This window comes from Dermacentor albipictus, chromosome 1, assembly GCF_038994185.2.
Source record: "Dermacentor albipictus isolate Rhodes 1998 colony chromosome 1, USDA_Dalb.pri_finalv2, whole genome shotgun sequence".
Lineage (NCBI taxonomy): Eukaryota > Metazoa > Arthropoda > Arachnida > Ixodida > Ixodidae > Dermacentor > Dermacentor albipictus.
Window position 1 is genome coordinate 102230937 of NC_091821.1, and position 19016 is coordinate 102249952.

Here is a 19016-nt window from a genome sequence, read left to right on the forward strand (position 1 = left end):
TCTCACGCGCACAGTCCGAATGATTAACAACGGAATCATCCCTATCTAGGCTATCTAGACTGGCGGAGAGCCGCACCGATCCCTGAACAATGCAGTTGTATTCTCTTGAGCTACGCAGCTCGCAATCCTGAGAATTACCCTCAACTGCACTGCTCAGCTCGCACTTCACTTCTGCACGCAGATCTGGCTCTACATGGGTGCTCGCGTCTGTCGCGTCAACAGTACCCTTTTCCTCGCTAGCAACCTCGCTAACCTTACCAGCGACGCACACACGCGGTAACTGTGCCAATTTGTTCGCAGCTGGCCTAGCTGTCTCCACAGTCATCTGTTGGCACAGCACCTCGTCGCTCTCACTCTGGCCTTTAACGGCCTCTATTGCCACTAAGGCATCGTTAGCGGCTAGCCTTTCCCCTTCACTTATGAATCGGCAGCCAATCTCACAGGCACTACTCTTTTCGTTGGCTTCTGGCGAAAATCCGCTCGATGCTTCCTCATCCTTTCGCTCTGTACTACCTACAGAATTCTCAGACAGCCGTTGTTTCTGTGCCAATAACTGATCACAATGCTGTATCTCTTTGATCAGTGCTGCCTTCTCTCTCTCATACTTTTGCTCACGCTCAAGCTTACGTTGATTCTCACGTTCGTGAAGCTCACACCTAAGAGTAAGTTCTTGAAGCTCATGCTTCCGTTCATTCTCGCGTTCTTCACGCTGACGCTTACTCCTAACTTCACGACGCTCTCGCAAACGTACACGACGCTCCCGCTCCCGTGGCTCCTGTATCACCTCCCAAGCAAGCTCAATGCTTTTCTCATCATTGCCACTATCTTGAATCGCCTTTATGATAGCTGGCGTTTCCATCCGTTCGTCCGCCTCAACTCCCAAATCGTCGCACACCAACAGCAAGTCTAACCTCGTCAACCTTCTAAGATCCATGGCAGCTGCCCCGACAGGTGGTTAGAACTGTTTTCCTTATTAATTTGTGCAAACACACAATGCAACAAACTCCCGATTCCCAGAACTATCAAAATTGAACACACAACCTTTGAGTCTGGCGAATCATAAGGAAAAAAACCACGCGCTCACTTACGGTTGCAGCACCCTGCCATCCGGTTCATTTGTCCGCTGTTCCCGATTCCTCCGGACTCCCTGGGTCGAAGGCTCGCTCCTTCTTCGCTACTCCCAGTCTCTTCGGACCTCTTCAGACGAAGGCTCCCTCTTCTTCGCTCTTCCCGGTTCCTTAGGATCTCTCTCGACGAAGGTTTATCCGTAGCGCTGCCACCAGCTGATGCATTCGGAGGCGATCCTACCGCTGCCAACCAGATGTAGGGGTTGGAGGAACGGACTTCGCGGAATGAAAACCCAAACTTGGGAGTGTTTTATTCTACATTCTATACAGCGAGGTGAGCGACAAGTATCAGACGTACAGTCATTACGGGCCGGCAGCAACTCGGACGCTGCGGCCCGCGGCAAGAAGTTCGAGAGAGGTGAATCAGGGAATGTTCCAGAATGCTCAGGTCTCTCTGGAAGGCTTCTTATAAACCCTTCGAGCACTGTAAGTCACGTCATGTTTCACCAATGGGAGAGTCCGCTCCGATGACGCCACTTTCAGCCAATGGTAGGCGCCCGTGTCGCGGTGTCGCACCTGGCGGCTCTCTGCGGTCTTGCCTCGCAGACTGGCAATGCACTTCTAACGAGGAGAAGGGGAGGGCTACTCATGCTCCATTGTCGGAGGCCCACCTGCTAATCCCGGCGGCGCACGAACTTGTTGGCACGTGAACTTGTTGCCTTAAACTTGTTTGCTCGGCCGCTCCTCTGGAATGTGCTTTCCTGCTTCGGCATTCCTCAATTAGCTGTGCTGCGACTCGAAGTGGTTTGGGGAACTCGAAGTAATCGCAGGAAACAGCTCCATATCTAACAGCACTGATCAGGCATAAAAAGTGCAAAATCGGGTCGGACGTTATTCTGGATTAATGTCCCCTAAAATATATGTCTCCAGTGAGCTAAACTTTCTCAGAAAATTATAAAGCATACAGTGTCAAAAATTAATGTCATCATATAGAAAAAAGATAATTGCACTAATTTCTCCACTCTTGAGCAACACTGTCTAATGTACAGTTTTCTTCTTTTTTTGCCTGTAACAACATTCATTGTATTGTCCAAAAGAAGCGTGCCTGTTATAATAGCACAGAATCTGCCTACATAAGTCACTGCGCACGAGTGTATCCGTTATGGCCCAAATAAAAAAGTGAAGACACATTGGCTAGTAATACTTTCCGATTTGGTGAGCGAGCCCAAGCAAGCAATGCCATGGCAGAAGAGAGAAAAGCAGTGAATTCGCAGTTGTAGTAGTAGCAGTAATTTGTTGTAATAAGAGCAATTAAAGACAAAAGGATATAGGAAATGAAGTATTGCTGGCATTGTAACTGTCTCACTTCTCATGGGACATCTAAGCTGTCCCATGGCCATGACAAAGGAAGGAAAGTTACAGTAAGATAGACGTAAAGAAAACGGGAAAGAACAAAAGGAGGACACACATAAATACATGACTCTAAATTACACATAAATATATGTTCAGTGTGTTCTTCAAACTAATATTTCAAATTAAGTTTCATTGATGACAGTTTTTGTTGTCAGCATTGTGTGTGACTGACATTTCAATGTGTAATGTGCATTAATGCATTAAATTTTATACACAATGCAAAAAATTTTGCAGTTGCAGTGTTCAGAAAAAAAGTACAGGTTTGAAAGGATGACAATTTCTGTTACCTTAATTTTTCTTCTTTTAAAGTGTTGTTTGTGTTTAGTTCATATGCAGCCCCACATCTACTGTCTTAAAAAAACCATGCACTTTCTGGATCACTGTTGGCAACTCTTTAAAGGTGTCCTGAGCCATCCCTCGGGCTTCGCGGGGAAAAAAAAAAAAACAGTCTGTGGATAGTATACACTGCTGTGAATCTCTCAGCCAAATTTTGCAGTTGTGCACGACACGTGAAGCTTGCAAGCGGAGCATGAAGTCGCCTTTTTCTCAGACTCCCTGTTTTCAACAGAAGCCTGCTTCAGACTCTTTTCGGGTTGCTTTATTTTGTAATATAGCAGATTCTCGTATGCGGCTGCTGTTGGCCCATAGCCGACATCAATCTAGAAGGGTATTTGGATCAGTGCACTTCTTCCTACTGTTACTGTGTATATTTATTGAGGCAGTTTATTAAACAGGCTGAGTTATAAGCAAAAATCTGCTTTTGAAATTCGGTAAGAATTACGTACTTCCGGAAGAAGTTGACTATCATTTGCTCACACCCACATAGGAATTAAACTTTGTCCACCCTGCTTATTGGTGTCATAGCCATTGAGTCTTGCTAATTTTGACTAGTTTTCAATGCTCAGCTAGCCTCGAACCATGCAGAACTTGAGGTCAGACCACACGCACACTTGCCAGCATGTGTTGGCCGCTCCTGGTTAGATGCCTTGGCAGACTTTGCTTGGTATTGAGCTGTTGATAGCACTTCAAAATGCCTAAGCTGGATGTAGCTACTATTCGTTGGTCAAGCTGGTGCAGGACGAAACCGGTCTGCACCACGTAGCATGGCCAGACTGGACCATATGAACGCATGCGTGCACTCAAGTCCTGTCGTGCATAAAGTAAACACTGCGCATACGCATTACAGTGGCATGTAGCTGCGGTCTGCCACGTAGCATAGATACTGCAGCCACCGCGGGTGCCGTGACGAGTCTACTGACTGAGCGAACTGTGGCTCGCTGAGGACAACCACATTTAAGCACCTGAAAAGTCAATCTAAAGGCAAGACTCGTTATAAAAAAAGGTGCATCAGACAGTATGATGACAAGTGTACAGTTGTTTTCATGGATCCAGGATTAATGTAAAAATAATGAGCATAGCTGGCTGAAAAATGGGAAAAAGAAGCATCTGGTACTTATCTCTTCCCTCTTTAAAAGCAAGCCATATATGTTCCAACAAGCATACACCGATAAGCCAATTACTAGACCTAATGCATTGTGAGCTTTTTGGTAGAGTACTGCAATCCTCTGATTTGATTCAATACTCATCGCTGGATGCAGCAGATGTTTCTAAATAAAGAAGTCATTTTCTTTATGCAGGCATCCAGCAGTGAACATTGCATGAAATCAGAAGCTTGCAGTGCCCTGCCAGCATGCTCTGGAAATGCCAATAAACTGAGTGACTGCCAAAGACATAAGAGTAGGACACAATGGTGCAAACACCTTGACTGTGCATACGCCATTCATTGCAGTATTGCAGCCGTAACTAGACAGCACAGCATGTATTGCAAGCCATGCGCTCTGCTGACTGCATTTCATTCTGGCATGACTGTACGTGGTGCGCAACCAAGTGCACAGTGTGTGGGAGTCGGCAGCGGTAGAGTGCGGAAGTAGGGAGGCCACCGAATCAGCAGAACAGCCACTTAGGCACATTGCCAGATGTCCAAAAGCTTGTAGGAGTTTTGAACAAGCACGTCAGATGAGTTACTAGCAGTGTCGCATGCTGCCAGATTTTGGCCTGAATTAGGCAAAATAGTCAGTAAATTAGTTATGAACTAATAAAAGGTTTATGTCAATTTAATGGAATTTTACTTCTGCAGAACGAGATTTAGTGGGGGCCTTAGGTAATAGTAATTTAAATACACTGGCTTCTGTGGGTGTTTCAAGATAAATTACGCTTACTTCATTATTTACGAAATCTATTTACGATTACTCCCGTGCAAATATTGACGCGATTCTTACAGAGCTGTCATATTTTTCTGTGTGGCTCTTGGAAACCATGGCTTATCGCAATACAAATGATAACTGGCTCGCTATCCGAAGAAAGCTTATTGAACTGAAACAAAAGCACGTTCCCAAAATTAGAATAACGTCATCAACACAGAGCACATGGTTCACATCCCAAGTGAAGAGAGCAATAAATAAAAAGAAACGCCTTTACTCTAAAGCTAAGTTGTCCCACTCGGATGGATATTGGCAGCGATACCGAGAACAATCAAATAAATGTAAAGCTGAAATTGAAGAATCTAAAGACAAGTTTTTTAACGGTGACATCGTCAGCATGATAATGAACAATCCGAAAAAGTTTTGGAAAGTAATTAACCCTAAACACTCTTCTCAATCCACTATACCAATCGTTAATAACGGTGTGCTACTCTCACCATCTGAAGCTGCGACTGAATTAAACTCGTTTTTCAGCTCTGTATTCACAAACGAAAATCCAATTCCACCTGACCTTACGTTTCCTTCAATTAACTCATCTATGAATGATCTCATAATTACACCAGAGGGAATAGAATCGGCCATCGATCGACTTTCGAATAACTCAGCGCCAGGTCCAGACGGCAGCTGCACAAAGATGCTTAAAATGACTAAACCTATAATATCTCCCGTATTAGCCGCCCTTTTCCAGCAATCAATAGATACAGGAATTGTACCATATGACTGGAAGGTCGGTCGGATCACTCCCATTCACAAATCAGGTGACCGATCAGTGCTCTCAAACTATAGACCTATATCCTTGACTAGTATTCCATGTAAATTACTTGAGCATATCATATCTTCCGCAGTTATGAAATATTTATCTGAACATAACTTTTTTTCTAACAATCAACATGGATTTCAGAAAGGACGCTCTTGTGAAACACAGCTTTTTGAACTTATAACTGATCTTCATCAAGCTTTTCACGATTCCATAAAAATCGATGTCATATTTATTGACTTCAAGAAAGCATTCGACAAAGTTCCCCATTCTCGCTTAGTAATGAAACTTAGCCGGCTCAACATACATGGTAAAATTGTTAATTGGATCTCAAGTTTTTTAACCAATCACTACCAATTTGTTTCCGTAAATGGTCACTTTTCCGCTTTAGCACAAGTTAAATCTGGCATTCCTCAGGGATCCGTACTTGGCCCAATCTTATTCTTAATTTACATTAATGACATCAGTAACAACCTGACCTCAACAGTTCGATTGTTTGCAGATGACTGCGTTCTTTACAGACAAATTATCACCTCTGAAGACGCTAATATTTTACAGGCCGATCTAAACAAAATTTCACTTTGGTGCGAGCATTGGCAAATGGAAATTAATGTTTCTAAAACAAAAACAATGACATTTACCAGAGCCAGTAACGTTCACTTAAGTTCATATTTTATGAACAGCATATGCATAGAGAATGTGTCTACATTAAAATATTTGGGAGTCTATTTAACTTCTAACCTTACATGGAATGATCACATTGATGAAATAATTTCGAAAGCAAATAAAACACTTGGATTCATTAGGCGAAATTTGTATTTAGCAAATCAGTCAACTAAATTATTAGCTTACACAGCTCTAGTTCGCTCAAAGATTGAATACGCTTCCATAATATGGAATCCAAATCAGACTTACCTAATAAACAAGCTGGAATCTTTACAAAATAAAGCAGCACGCTTCATCACTAAAACATACTCTAGAACATCCAGCATCACGGCTATCAAAGAGTCCCTCCAATTACCGTCTCTAGAAACACGACGCCTGTTAGCACTACTTTCCCACTTCCACAGATTGTATCATACCCCGTCATCCTTTACAGCATCCCATATCAAACCCCCACAAAAAATTTTCGCCCGCCTCGACCATTTCTTCAAAGTGCGTCCCATGTTTGCGCGTACGAATCTCCTGCGACAATCACCGCTCTTTCTAGCTATTCATCACTGGAATAAGCTGCCAAAAGAAATTGCTTTTATACGTGATCATGACTCATTTGTAAGTAATTTGAAGCGCAGTTTTACGCATGTTGGGTAAAAGCAGAATTTTATGCCTTTAACGCTATTAAGTGTATCTACATGCTTTGTACGGAGTGTTGTTGTTGTTGTTGTTTTTCATCAATGTATGCAATTCTCTCCTTTTTTTCTTTTTATATTTTCTTGTTGTATTCGATGATCTTTACCACGTTGTTCTATATTGCCTTCCCCCCCCCCCCCAATTGTGTTTGAAATATCCTGTTGTTAACCCCCCCCCCCCTATGTAATGCCCATAAGGGCGTTTAGGGTATCTGAATAAAAAAAAATATCTATGAATTAGTTTTTAGCTGTTTTGCTATGATGAGTTCATGAATACTTTGTTTAGCGCAAAACAACAGACACAAGAAATATGACAGGACAAGGTGCTACTAACTAATGCACCAACTAGCCCGCCAACGCATTGCGCTGTTATGATGAGGTTTACTGTATTCACTAATGTAGTCACCTCACCTAACGGTCAACCTCCTACACTTCATTTGTATTCTGCTGTTTAGTTTCCAGTCATTTGTCACAGATGGACCTTTGCCCTGACACACAGTCCTGTGATGGTATGAAATGTTTTGCTCTCTTTGACAGCTTGCTCTTGACCACTGGAACTTGTCTGTAGCCCACAAAAGAGTGGAAAAGCTTGCAGATGATGTAAGTACATGCCTAGTTTTCTATTTTTCTTGTCACCCGGTAATTGTGCTTGGCATAGTTAGCTGTAAATTTTGAGAGGCTTTATTAGATGAAAGCAAAGAATTGTTGCCTCATGAAATAGGTCACATTTAGTTGAAGTTCACAAAGGCACTGAATGAACACACGGGATGGTTACCTCATGATATAAGCTATTTTAGGTTGAAGTTTATTAACGCACTGAACAGAACACCAGGGATGGAGGTGCTGTGCCAATTGTGCCATCCTGTGTCAAACTACCTGGGCTGTGCCAGCCTGCTGCAAAGAACTGTGGTGGTTCAAATCATAAATTTCGCAAAAGGTCACTGATTTTTGCTGGGCATGTCCCTTAGGTGGCAAACAGATAGTTGTAGCCATGTAGTGTCTAGTGTTTCACCAACAAATACAATCCATTTTAATCTGTTTCAGCAGCCACTTCTATAGAAAGTAAGTTTTCTCAGTATAAGTTTTCTCTAGCTTGCATGCCACCAGGAACTGTGCAGAAGTAGGTGTTTTTATGATGTTCAATTGCAATGCCCATTTGTGACTATTAGGTGCTGGCCTTTTTTTGTTACTAGAAAGATCGAAGAAAACACCTCAGTGAAAATCAAACCTATGATCTCTTCTTTTATGAGGTGGCACTCCAACCAACTGCTTCACTGTAACATAAGAAAATAAAAGTACTAAGAGTAGCATTATCCTGTGAGACATCCATTGCAATATAAGAAAAAGTTCAGTGCACAAGACTTTCAGGAACCAGCACCAAGGTGAAGAAAAAGTAAAGCAAGTGGTGGTATGAAATCTATTCCTCAGCATTGTTATGAGGTGTATTTAATAAATTAAAAGTCTGACATCATAGTGAGAACTCTGGGAACAAAACAGTTCAATTTTTTAATTGAACACCACATGAGTGTCGGCACACTTCATGCATCACTTATTCTCTGATTTATAATTTTAAAAATACTGTTTCACCCATCAAGATGGTTTTCAATAACCTTTTTTAAGTTCTTTATCATTCTGAAAACACCATCCTTGAATGTGTTTCTTTAGATGGCTTCTAGTTAAAAGACATAAGAAGAGCACCAAATAGGGCAAGGTATGGAGAAAAAGCCGGGTAGTTGGCAACTTCAAAACTGCATTCCTCTTCTGCAATGTGAAATGTGTGGACATGGGATGTGTGGGCTGAGGCATATTTTGTGCAGGAACAACACATGTTTGCTCAATTTTTGTCTGCCCTTTTCTTTAATGGTTTCATTAACGGACACAGCATTTGGGCATAATAGGTACCATTATCATCGTTTCGGGTGATTAGTAATCAGCAGAACACCGTCCTCATCACTCAAGATTCTTGCTATGGCCATGTTGAAATTTATTGGTGGAGGAGAAGTTTTCTTCTAGGATATGGTCTTTTATTGTTCTCATGGTCCCAATGGTAGAACCATGTACCCGCCGTGGTTGCTCAGTGGCTATGGTGTTGGGCTGCTGAGCACGAGGTCGCGGGATCGAATCCCGGCCACGGCGGCCGTATTTCGATGGGGGCGAAATGCGAAAACACCCGTGTACTTAGATATAGGTGCACGCTAAAGAACCCCAGGTGGTCAAAATTTCCGGAGTCCCCCACTACGGCGTGCCTCATAATCAGAAAGTGGTTTTGGCACGTAAAACCCCATATATTAATGGTAGAACCATGTGTCATCTTCAGTCACCAGTTGATTATAAAAGCTGCTCACATCAGCATTTATTATGGCTAACAGTTGACTGTAACATACCCCTTGATTTTGGGGGGGAAGTGGTGGGGGCCTTAACATTTCAAGCAATCACTGCGAGCAGACCACAGTCAAATTTTCGTGCAGGCTCATTTCTGTGGGCCCAGCACTGATGCCCAGCTCCATAGCAATCTGGACAACTGTCACATACCTATCAGGCACAACCCAATTATGATTTTATGCGAAGCATATTACGAGAGCTCAACCCAGCTCCTCAGGCGCGGCGGTGTCGCCTTCAATGACCTTTGACCCCATGCCATACCACGTGACACCGTGACGTCACCACAGAGGAGAAACGGGGCTCCAACTCGTGCCGTCGCTCGTGCCGTCGCGGCGGTATATAAGCAGCTGCGCTTGTTTCTAGGTGGCTTTGGCTCGACTCTTGCAAGATGGGCTGGGTGGGAATCGAACCAGGGTCTCCGGAGTGTGAGACAGAGACGCTACCACTGAGCCACGAGTACGATGCTTCAAAGCGGTACAAAAGCGCCTCTAGTGAATGCGGTGTTGCCTTAGAAACGAGCTGTTTCTAAGGCTCAGGCGTGCGTCGCTTGCTCAGGCGCACATTTTGTTGCCGCGCCGAACGCTGCGTTGCTCGACGCCCACCGCGTCCAATGTGGGGCGCGTAGTTGCTGCGCCGTAGCCCATTGTCATACACCCCTTGGCGGGTCGACGGGATCGCTGTTGCGTTCCACTCTTGAAGGCGAAGCAGAGTAACGCATGAGTTGTTTCTTCGTCTAGCCGAACCAAATATAGCCAAGCAACAGCAGTTCACCAGGCTAAACAGTGGTTCAGCAACTAAAATAAAGGCTAGTATGCTTCGCATCCTGGGCTTAACCTTAGCTAAGCCACAGCCATTTTTTATTTTTATTTTTCATTTTTTATGTGCTGATAAATGTACTCAATAAAAGTGTCCACCTTTTCACAGTTTCACATGATAGTATATATTCTCAATAGACATGTTTCACATGCTTTTGAATATTTGCCGGCTGTGCTTACTTCTTAAGTGGGATCGAGACAACCTGTCTGATGCTGTCTTTCACTTCAGACAGTGCCATCTAATGATTGTCACTGTGGCATGACATGGAATAGACTGAAAGATGAGAGCCACGAGTCCCATAACTAAAACCTAGAAGGATGATGTAATATGTATGCAAAACTTCATTACCATTTTATAAGCCTATTGTATCATACATAGGCTTAAGCTTAATGAATAAGAAAAAGTGACTCATAGATAATGAGATTGGGCACCTGCAATTTAGAAATGTTCAGTAATGATGGTAACAGCAGCAACAGAAAGCAAAAGCCAATGTTTCTCATAGCTGCAGGAAATAGCATCATTATATCAGTTCACAGTTAATCATAATACTGCAGTAGCCATCCTTTTCCACCTTGCACTTGTGCTGGCAATGCCGCCTTTGGTGTGCTGAAAAAATTATGTCTGCGGTGTGCAGTGTCATTTGTCTGACAAATATTGTGATATGACACAGGAAACAAAGTGAAAATGCTGGCGGTGAAAAGGCAGGAATGGGAAAGACGTGCTAATGTTCAGGAGGAAATGTGATCCTCTACTTTCTGAAAGTTTCTTTCTTTTTCTTTTTAACAGTTACATAGGTTTAATCTCTTCGAAACTGCAGTTCAAGAGATCTCAGAGCTGGCTTTGGAATTGCCTCAGGATGCATGTCACAATCTCAATGACACAAACTCTACTTTGCCTCGTAACGCTACCACCTTGGAAGATGAGAGCACTCCTTCAAACAGCCGTGAAATTCTGGACCAGGTGACATCAATTTTCAATTTTGGAATATATTGTTAAAAGTGTTAAAGTGGAATGGCTTACATTCACTTGTAATGTTTTATTTCCCTAAGTGAATGAGGTTGCTTTTTATGCTTTTTTTCTTTTGCATTCCATTCCATGCCTTAAACCAAGTCAGTGAGTACTATCCAAAGCATGCTATGTAGCCAATAATTTTGACATAGATACACTTCATTTGCACATGCTGGTCAAGATTTGTCACCATCATAGGCGTGCGCACAGAAAGGGCAAGGGGGGGCGGGGGCATGCACCCCCCCCCCCCTCCTGATTTGCTTGGGTGAGGGGTGGGCACAAGTTTCTTGCACACTTGCTAGTTTCTGTAATGCAAAATGAAACTGGAAGCAATTTTGTGGCACATGCTGCCACAGGGTCTTATTTACATTGATGGAATCGTAGTTCAAGAGCATAGGCACAGCCAGGTTTTTCTGGAAAAGATGGTATAGCAGTCTCACCTGCTCCCAAGCCTGGGTATTCTTCTTAACGTTGCGGTCCAAATAAAACTGCAAGTAAGGTCTGATAAAGAGATGTTTCATTCCACAGACAGCTGAGATGTTCCCACCAGAGGCAGCCTTTCGGGGAAGGGTTGAAGATAGGCCTGAAGTACAAACCTTTCTTCAACCTTTTTAAAGGCTGTTTAAAAAAGGAAAGCTAGACGAAGGGGGGAGGGCCCTGCAATATAGTTTGGCCCTCTCTAATGAAAAGTGCTGTGCATGCCTCTGGTCACTATGTTGTATGATTTCATCAAGCAAAATGCCTGCTGTATATAAAGGTTTACTTAGAAAAGTATTTTCAAATTTGTAAACAATAGAGGTGTTGGTTTTTCTTTCAGTCTTCTTGATCTTGATGATGGGCTCTGAGTGATCTTAATGTGTTGTGACAGGTCAAGAGGACAAAGCCGCAGTATGGCCTTTTGAGAATTTGGCTTGGAATGCAGCGCATGGTCTGTGGAAAAGTTGAAAAATCGGAAGCGAGCATGTCCAGTGATGCTGAAGACATCAATCTGAGTATGTTAAAATTTTTTATTGAAGCTGTGTTGCCAAGATTCATAGGCATTTATAAAAATTTAACTAATACATATTTTTCCCTTTTATTTGTGCTGTTTTAAAATTTCGCATTTATGATGATGAGGTTCTGCTGTGGAACCAAAGAGAACAACATTGCTTAGATTCAAATGTCATTGTGTGTTATCTAGTCCTGGTATGTTATAGTAATTTTGTTTAAACACTATTGAAGAGTAGGCCAAATTAGCCATTTGCCCAGTGCCATAAATTATGGACTTCTTGTGTTTCAGATATTGGCATTTCAGAATACCAGAAGGAGCAGATTGGAATTCTTGTCCATGTACTGTACAGCAACCCCAAAGTACTTTACACACCTAACAATACTGCTGCTAATTTAATTGTTCACAAGGCAAGTATGAGTTTCTGCTTCACGTACAGTCTTGATTGTGCAAAATTTTCAGCTTTGTGCTGCAAATTATGGGGTGCATTTATTCTCATATACTTAAGTGGGGATTAGTACCCTCTTTTCATGGCCAGCCTTCAGCCAAAATTTGTCAGAAGAAATTTACAATGAAGAAGCAATTGCATTCGGTGCCCCAATTCCGCATCACACATCAGCGCATTTTCGCATGCTGTGTACTACCGCGTGTTGCTACTAGATGGTGAGAGCTGCACGTTGACCTCTGATGCAGTGGTATGTCCAGCGAACTGGGGGTCGAGGGGTGGGGGGTGTACAAGTCGCCAGCTGCGGTGCCACCATTTTGACCGAAAGGTTCAGTCCTGTGTAATGGCCACACCTCATCAGAATTGTGAAAAAAAAAAAGTTCAGCCCTTCTACGAGTCTATATGGTGCTTGTTTCATATTGCATGCTGCCCATGTGTCATCATAAATTAAATTATGAGTGAATGATGAAATTTTGATGATGTAAATAAATTTGAAGCTTTGTGAAGGGCTGCACAGTGTGACATGTCAAAACTTATTGTTGCTTTTAAGTGCTTAACGCAGCCTTCTAACAGTAGTAGTTGTAGTAGTATTAGTAGTATAGTAGTAATACCCTCTCTAAGTTTAAGCTAGCAAAACCTCCTTCACCAGGCCAAGCTAAGGTTTAGAAATCACCACTCTATAGTGGGCTTGTTATGAATGGAGAGAACGTTTGATGGAAAATGGCAGACTTATTTCACAAATATTCCATATTATGTGATAATGGGTTGCACTTGCACCTAGTTACATGGGCTGTGTGAAGGATAGGACCAATACTAACACTTTCATGTCTCTAACTGCAGTGAATTAAATTGCATTTTTCTTTCTCTTAAGATCAGTGAATGCTGTCATGTGGCTAGTCTTGAAACATGTTGAGCCATAATATTTTTTGGTCCTAACCATCATTGTATTAGCACGATTTCAATGGGTTTTAAGTGTTTTTTTTTGTGATGGTATATTGCCTACAATTTTTAATTTCTAAGGCTATGATGTTGCATAAAGGTTGTGACAAAAAGGCTCTTAAAAAAAGGAGGTATGTAAAATTCTGCAAGTGTGCTTTCCTGCAGATCTAGTTTGACCTATACAAGATGGTGGATGCTTCCTTAAAAAGTGAAACTAAAGCAGGAGCACACGAGCTGGTGCTGCTATTTCCACCATCTCTTTCTTACACATACTCGTGGTTTACAAGCCTACCTCGGCCAAGAGCGGGTGCGTGGTCAGCCATCTTGTGTAGGACAACCTAATAGAGTGTAAAACCCTACTCCAATATTTCATATATCCCGTATTACAAGTCAGTAAAACTACTACCTGTTTTGTCAAATGGTATAGGGTTGCATGTCAGGAGCTCATGACAGTTGCACCATTGCTCTCACTGGGAGAAAGAATAAATGGCTATGTGATGAGGTGCATTATTCCAGTGTGTATCTTTCCACTGTGATTCCCACCTCAGAATGGGGAATTATCAGCCCTGAGTGGCAAATTTTGTGATGAATATGTCAGAACATAAGCATTATAGAAAAACAAAACACGATGAACTTGCCATGGGATATGAGTTTTTAATTTTTTTATATCAGTACCGACTTTAAATTCAAAAATTTTCCAAGTGAAATAATGAATTTTAGTTTAATTTTACACTTGCTGATTGTAATTTTCTGTACACAGTGTGTTCTCGAGAGAGCCTAAAGCATGTGTGTGTGTAGCTTGCTTAGTATTTTAAATACCGTATTTGCTTGTGTAAGGCCCGCACCCCCACTTTGGAATGCGAAAATTTTGAAAACAAAAAGAAAGATCTTACTAAGTGCCATGCGCATACTTGCATGCTGGTTAATTTATACAAGTTGCTACTAAATTGCGCTAGTTGTCCTGCCAGCAATCGCATTATCACTGTATCCCGCATTTGGCACCAAAGTGAAACTTTGGTCACCGACTTTGATTGATTACTTCTAGCTGGCAGGTGCGGCAGGTGGCAAGCCGTTACGCGAAGTTCAGCCGTAAAATGTTTGTACCAGTAGACCACATTGGCAGTTGGATGCGAGATCATGTGCAAGGGTAGGAGTGATGGCCACATGTGTGATGCGGAGTTTAGGTCTGTGGGCAATCAGCCACAAACTACGACAGATGCCAAACAATTTCATGTGTGGATTAAATGATGTAAGCTTGTGTGGGCATAAAGGCAATAAAGCTCCAAAGTTCTGTGCAGCACCATCTAAACAGTGTCGTGAAGTCAAATTTGCATGTGTGGTATGCACACTTTGCATTTAACTGGTATTTTTCTGATGCAATTAATTTTTTCTGACTGCCTGCTTATTTGGACATTTTCGTGGCATTGTCCCTGTCCAAAAAATCGGTTAGTGACTGTAAATGTGTTCATAGTTGGCCGCCAGTGGTAGTGTTATTTTGAATAACAGTCTGAGTACAGTTTGAGGCTTCAGTGAGTAGCTCTAAGCCTACCTCTTGTAAGGCCCACACCCAATAAAAGAAATTGAAGAAAAAGTGCTGGCTTTACCTGAGCAAATATGGTAATATTAGCAAAAGCTTAGCTTGGGAGACACCGTATATAAATTATTTAATTTTGTGAAATATATTACATACTCTGATGATACAAAAATACTCATATACATGCCAACCATATATTAGCAGAATCATTATCATGGATGAAGGCAAATTTGTGTATTGTCACTGCCAGTAAAACAAAAGCTGTCGTATTCACCCTGAAAGATAGTAGATGTATTTTAAACTGCACTTGGCTAATTGAGTCATTCAAGTCATACCTTTGGTTAATTGCGTTGGTTTGTTATTTGAACGACATATGTTGTGGAGTGGTCATGTCAGCCATGTGATTGGTAAAGCATCTCGCGTTACAGGAGCCCTTTCTAGACTAGTTTTCTTTACCCAAAAGCTTTAAACCTATAATAATAACTCTGTTCACGTTGCATGTTAGCTACTGCCACCTAGTTTAAAGGCAAAACAAGTTATTATGCTGGACAGGCTTCTGTGTGGCATTGAGGCACCTTTCCACACTTCATTCCCAGCTTGCACATGTTGATGGGCTTTTGCCAAGGTCAACCTCGGTGAACTGCCACTCTGGTGGGAAAATGCCGGATATTAAAAAAATTAAATTATGGGATTTTACGTGCCAAAACCACTTTCTGATTATGAGGCACACCGTGGTGGAGGACTCCGGAAATTTCGACCACCTGGGGTTCTTTAACGTGCACCTAAATCTAAGTACACGGTTGTTTTCACATTTCGCCCCCATCGAAATGTGGCCGCCGTGGCAGATATGGCTTGCATGCCACACCTGTTTGCAACTACTTTTTCCGGCCACACTGTGCTTCTCTCTCTTGAGCTTGGGTAGCATATACAAACACTTTGTGCCAAGACCTGCCCTGATTAGTCTCCTGATTATTGCACTTTTGGCTCTTCCTTGTCCCTGAGCTCTTACCCTCTAAGTGCCGACAAAAAATCCGAAAATGAATTCAGAAAAGAAAATTTTTTTTTATTGCACATCTAGGTAGCAATCTTTTTGCAGATTCTAGATATATATAACATGGTGTAGTAAATTCACTACTTGAAAATACACAAATTTAAAACGAAGAGGCGTTGGCGGAAGGTTCCGTCCACTGCCCTGCTAATTTCGTTCACTGCCACGCCATATCAGAACTATCTTTGTAGTCGGTGAAATTGCAGTCACTGGATGTGTTTATAACACAGAAAACACTATCACTGTCAATGCTTTCATGCAGAAGCAAATGATGTTCGGAGCTTGATGACTCAATCAAATGAAATTCTGCACTTTTGTGACGGGCATGGCAATGTACGACCATGATGCGATAGGCAGCCACCATTTAAGATCTTTACTGGACTAATGTAAACAAGCAAAGACTGTAGGCCATCTAGCAGCCACAGATCAAAGCGGGAACTTGTCAGCATGTCAAAATGGTGGAATGTGGCAGTGCACTTCGAAACTAGGAAGTCACACAGAGTGAACAAACACGAGCACTGTAACTCTGTTCACGCTGTGTTCCGTCCTTGTTTCAAAGTGCGCCGCCATATTCCACCATGGTTAACCAACTAGCCCACCAGCATGCCTTAAGCAAGTCAAAATGGATTGGACCAGCCCGGCCTGTTACTAGCACTTAGAAAGAGTGCCTAAACACATGAATGAGACACTCATCCTTGGCACTAATTGTAAGAAATAAATAAATAAATAAATAAATAAATAAATAAATAAATAAATATCAATGAATGAATGAATGAATGAATGAATGAATGAATGAATGAATGAATGAATGAATGAATGAATGAATGAATGCAACTGAGTGAGACTTGTTCAAGGCACTTAGAGGGTCAACTGCCTAATGCTTGCTCACTGCAGGCTTTTCTCCACAGATCTTGCTACAAGTTAAACTCGGGACCCTCAGTTCTGTGGCTTCTTATGTTCAGTGAACCACTATTTCATCATTCCAACTCTGAGGCTATGCATTGTTAATCGTTATCACAATAGCCTTGGGCCTTAAGCTCTGACCCTTGTGCTTTGCTCTATACTTATTACTTGTCAGTGAAGCCAATTATATGCTCTACTATCTTTTTTTTTAGGCAAATGAAACATTCAGGCTGTTGGACACGGTAACACAGTATGCCAAGAAGATGCTCAACATTTCCCGAGACATAAGAGACTACCTGGCACAAAATAGCAGTGACTATTCATTGGCAATGCTGAAACATGTGAGGCAGGCTGTTCATTTCTGGTCTTTTCGATTTTTATATGTCAAGAGCTGTGGTCATAAAAAATGAATCAGTATTTCGTGCCTGCATCACTGATCTCAGTGTAAGCCACCATAGAAGTCTGTGACACAGATTCCTGTGTCTAGACAATGAATTATGGAGGCATTAAATGCATAATTTTTTTACTTATCTAGACCTATTTGTTTTTATTTTCAGACAGCATACATGTTTGCATATCTGGAATTGGTATTGCACTTGCATATGCTACTGACAATGTTTGAAAATGTGAACAAATGAAAATAAGCAATAATGCTTGTTTGCATTTTCCTTTTCTCATATGTGGGTGATGTAATTTTAGAATTATGGCATGTTTAACTTCGGTTTAAATGGCAGCCTCTGTGTCCTGAAACGCAGTCCGCACCAACTCGGACGTCCTAAAACCAATAAAGGTCAGTTCAGCTTTAAAGCATTGGACAGAACGCATTCTTTTTTTTTTTACTAGAATTACCAAGTGATCAGGTATAAGAGGTGTTGTCATTCTTTTCTCTCATTGACAATTCACTTTGTGCTGGTGGTCCAGATTGTAATACTTAATAGATGTGGGATGTTGTTTTCTAATGTTTTCTTAACATAAATATCAAACTTCCAGTGCACACAGAAGAAAGAATTTTGTGGTGTGTTGTGACTAGCTATTAGTACTTTTTAACAGAACAACTAGCAGTGCAGATACAGCACAAAATACTTTGATGAGCAAAGGGCAGCGAAGGCACTGAATAATAGCTGGTATCTTTAGTGTAGCGATGTTATTAATAGAGTTCAATGTTTTTTATGTAAATTGAGAACAAGGGAGAGAAAAGCAAGTGAAAAAAGTGCGACAAATTTTTTTTCACAGAATACGTTTTTAATGTAAAAGGGTGAGTGAAAGCAAATTTACAAGGTGGCAGTGAGCCTGCCACCAAAACATTTTTTACTTTTTTTTTTTTGCATCCATTTTGCTCTTTGCTGGGACGAAAATTTGAAACAGGGATGGTAGGGGATATCATGTTTTGCCCACTGCAGTAGACTAGCTGAGCAAGTTCACTGATATCGTAAGGTTGTATCTACCTGGACGTTTTTTCCTTTTCTTTGTTATTTGCTGGAGTTGTATGCCCACATAGTGTTACAAATAACATCTCGTTCTATTTGTGTTTGCATATCAAATGCACTTGCTCTTAAGCATAGTCACATCACCATATGACATTGTGTCCTGCATTCATGTGGTATGTTTTAGCATCAACAAAATAAGTGAACAACTTTTATAATTAAAATGAAATGGTAAGCTTGAGACAAAAAAAAGAAAATCCACCAAGAATAGTTGGCAGTTCATCTAGAAAAATATGTTCACCATAAAAAAAAAAATGATTTTCACCTGGAAATAAAAAATTAAAATAGTGTGCCGAATTTTATGAAAAAATAACTGTAAACACTGAACCCCAGCTATGAACAAAAAGCAAAAAAAGGGGGGGGGGGGGGAAGTACAGTGAAACCTCGTTAAACTGTAGTTGGCCGGAGCTCGGAATAAGTACGTACTAAACGGTAGTACTGTTTAACCGAAATAGCATGAGATCGCCCACTTACCTGTCAAAAACGGAACACAGAACTCGGAGAGAGTGCGAAGAAAGGGGAAAAAAAACATTCAGTATTTATTCACTTTGCGCGACAAAAGTGTTATTTTTGTTTGATGCCGCAGCGGCCTAGCAGCAACGACAGCGGCCTCAAACTTACT

At 41.6% G+C, this 19016-nt stretch overlaps 1 protein-coding gene across 2 annotated transcripts in view; it reads left to right on the forward strand.

Annotated features, from left to right (window-relative positions):
- The window catches only part of LOC135906151 (ATP-binding cassette sub-family A member 2-like), a 256013-nt gene that overhangs the window by 57342 nt on the left and 179655 nt on the right, over positions 1-19016 (forward strand). For both annotated transcript variants that reach the window (XR_010565654.1, XM_065437385.1), the window contains exons 9-13: positions 7385-7447; positions 10832-11005; positions 11922-12045; positions 12333-12451; positions 17123-17251. Coding sequence is in view for 1 of the 2 variants with exons in the window: in XM_065437385.1 (XP_065293457.1) it covers positions 7385-7447; positions 10832-11005; positions 11922-12045; positions 12333-12451; positions 17123-17251 (609 nt within the window). In the remaining variant the exon portion in view is untranslated. The remainder of the gene's footprint in view (positions 1-7384; positions 7448-10831; positions 11006-11921; positions 12046-12332; positions 12452-17122; positions 17252-19016) is intronic.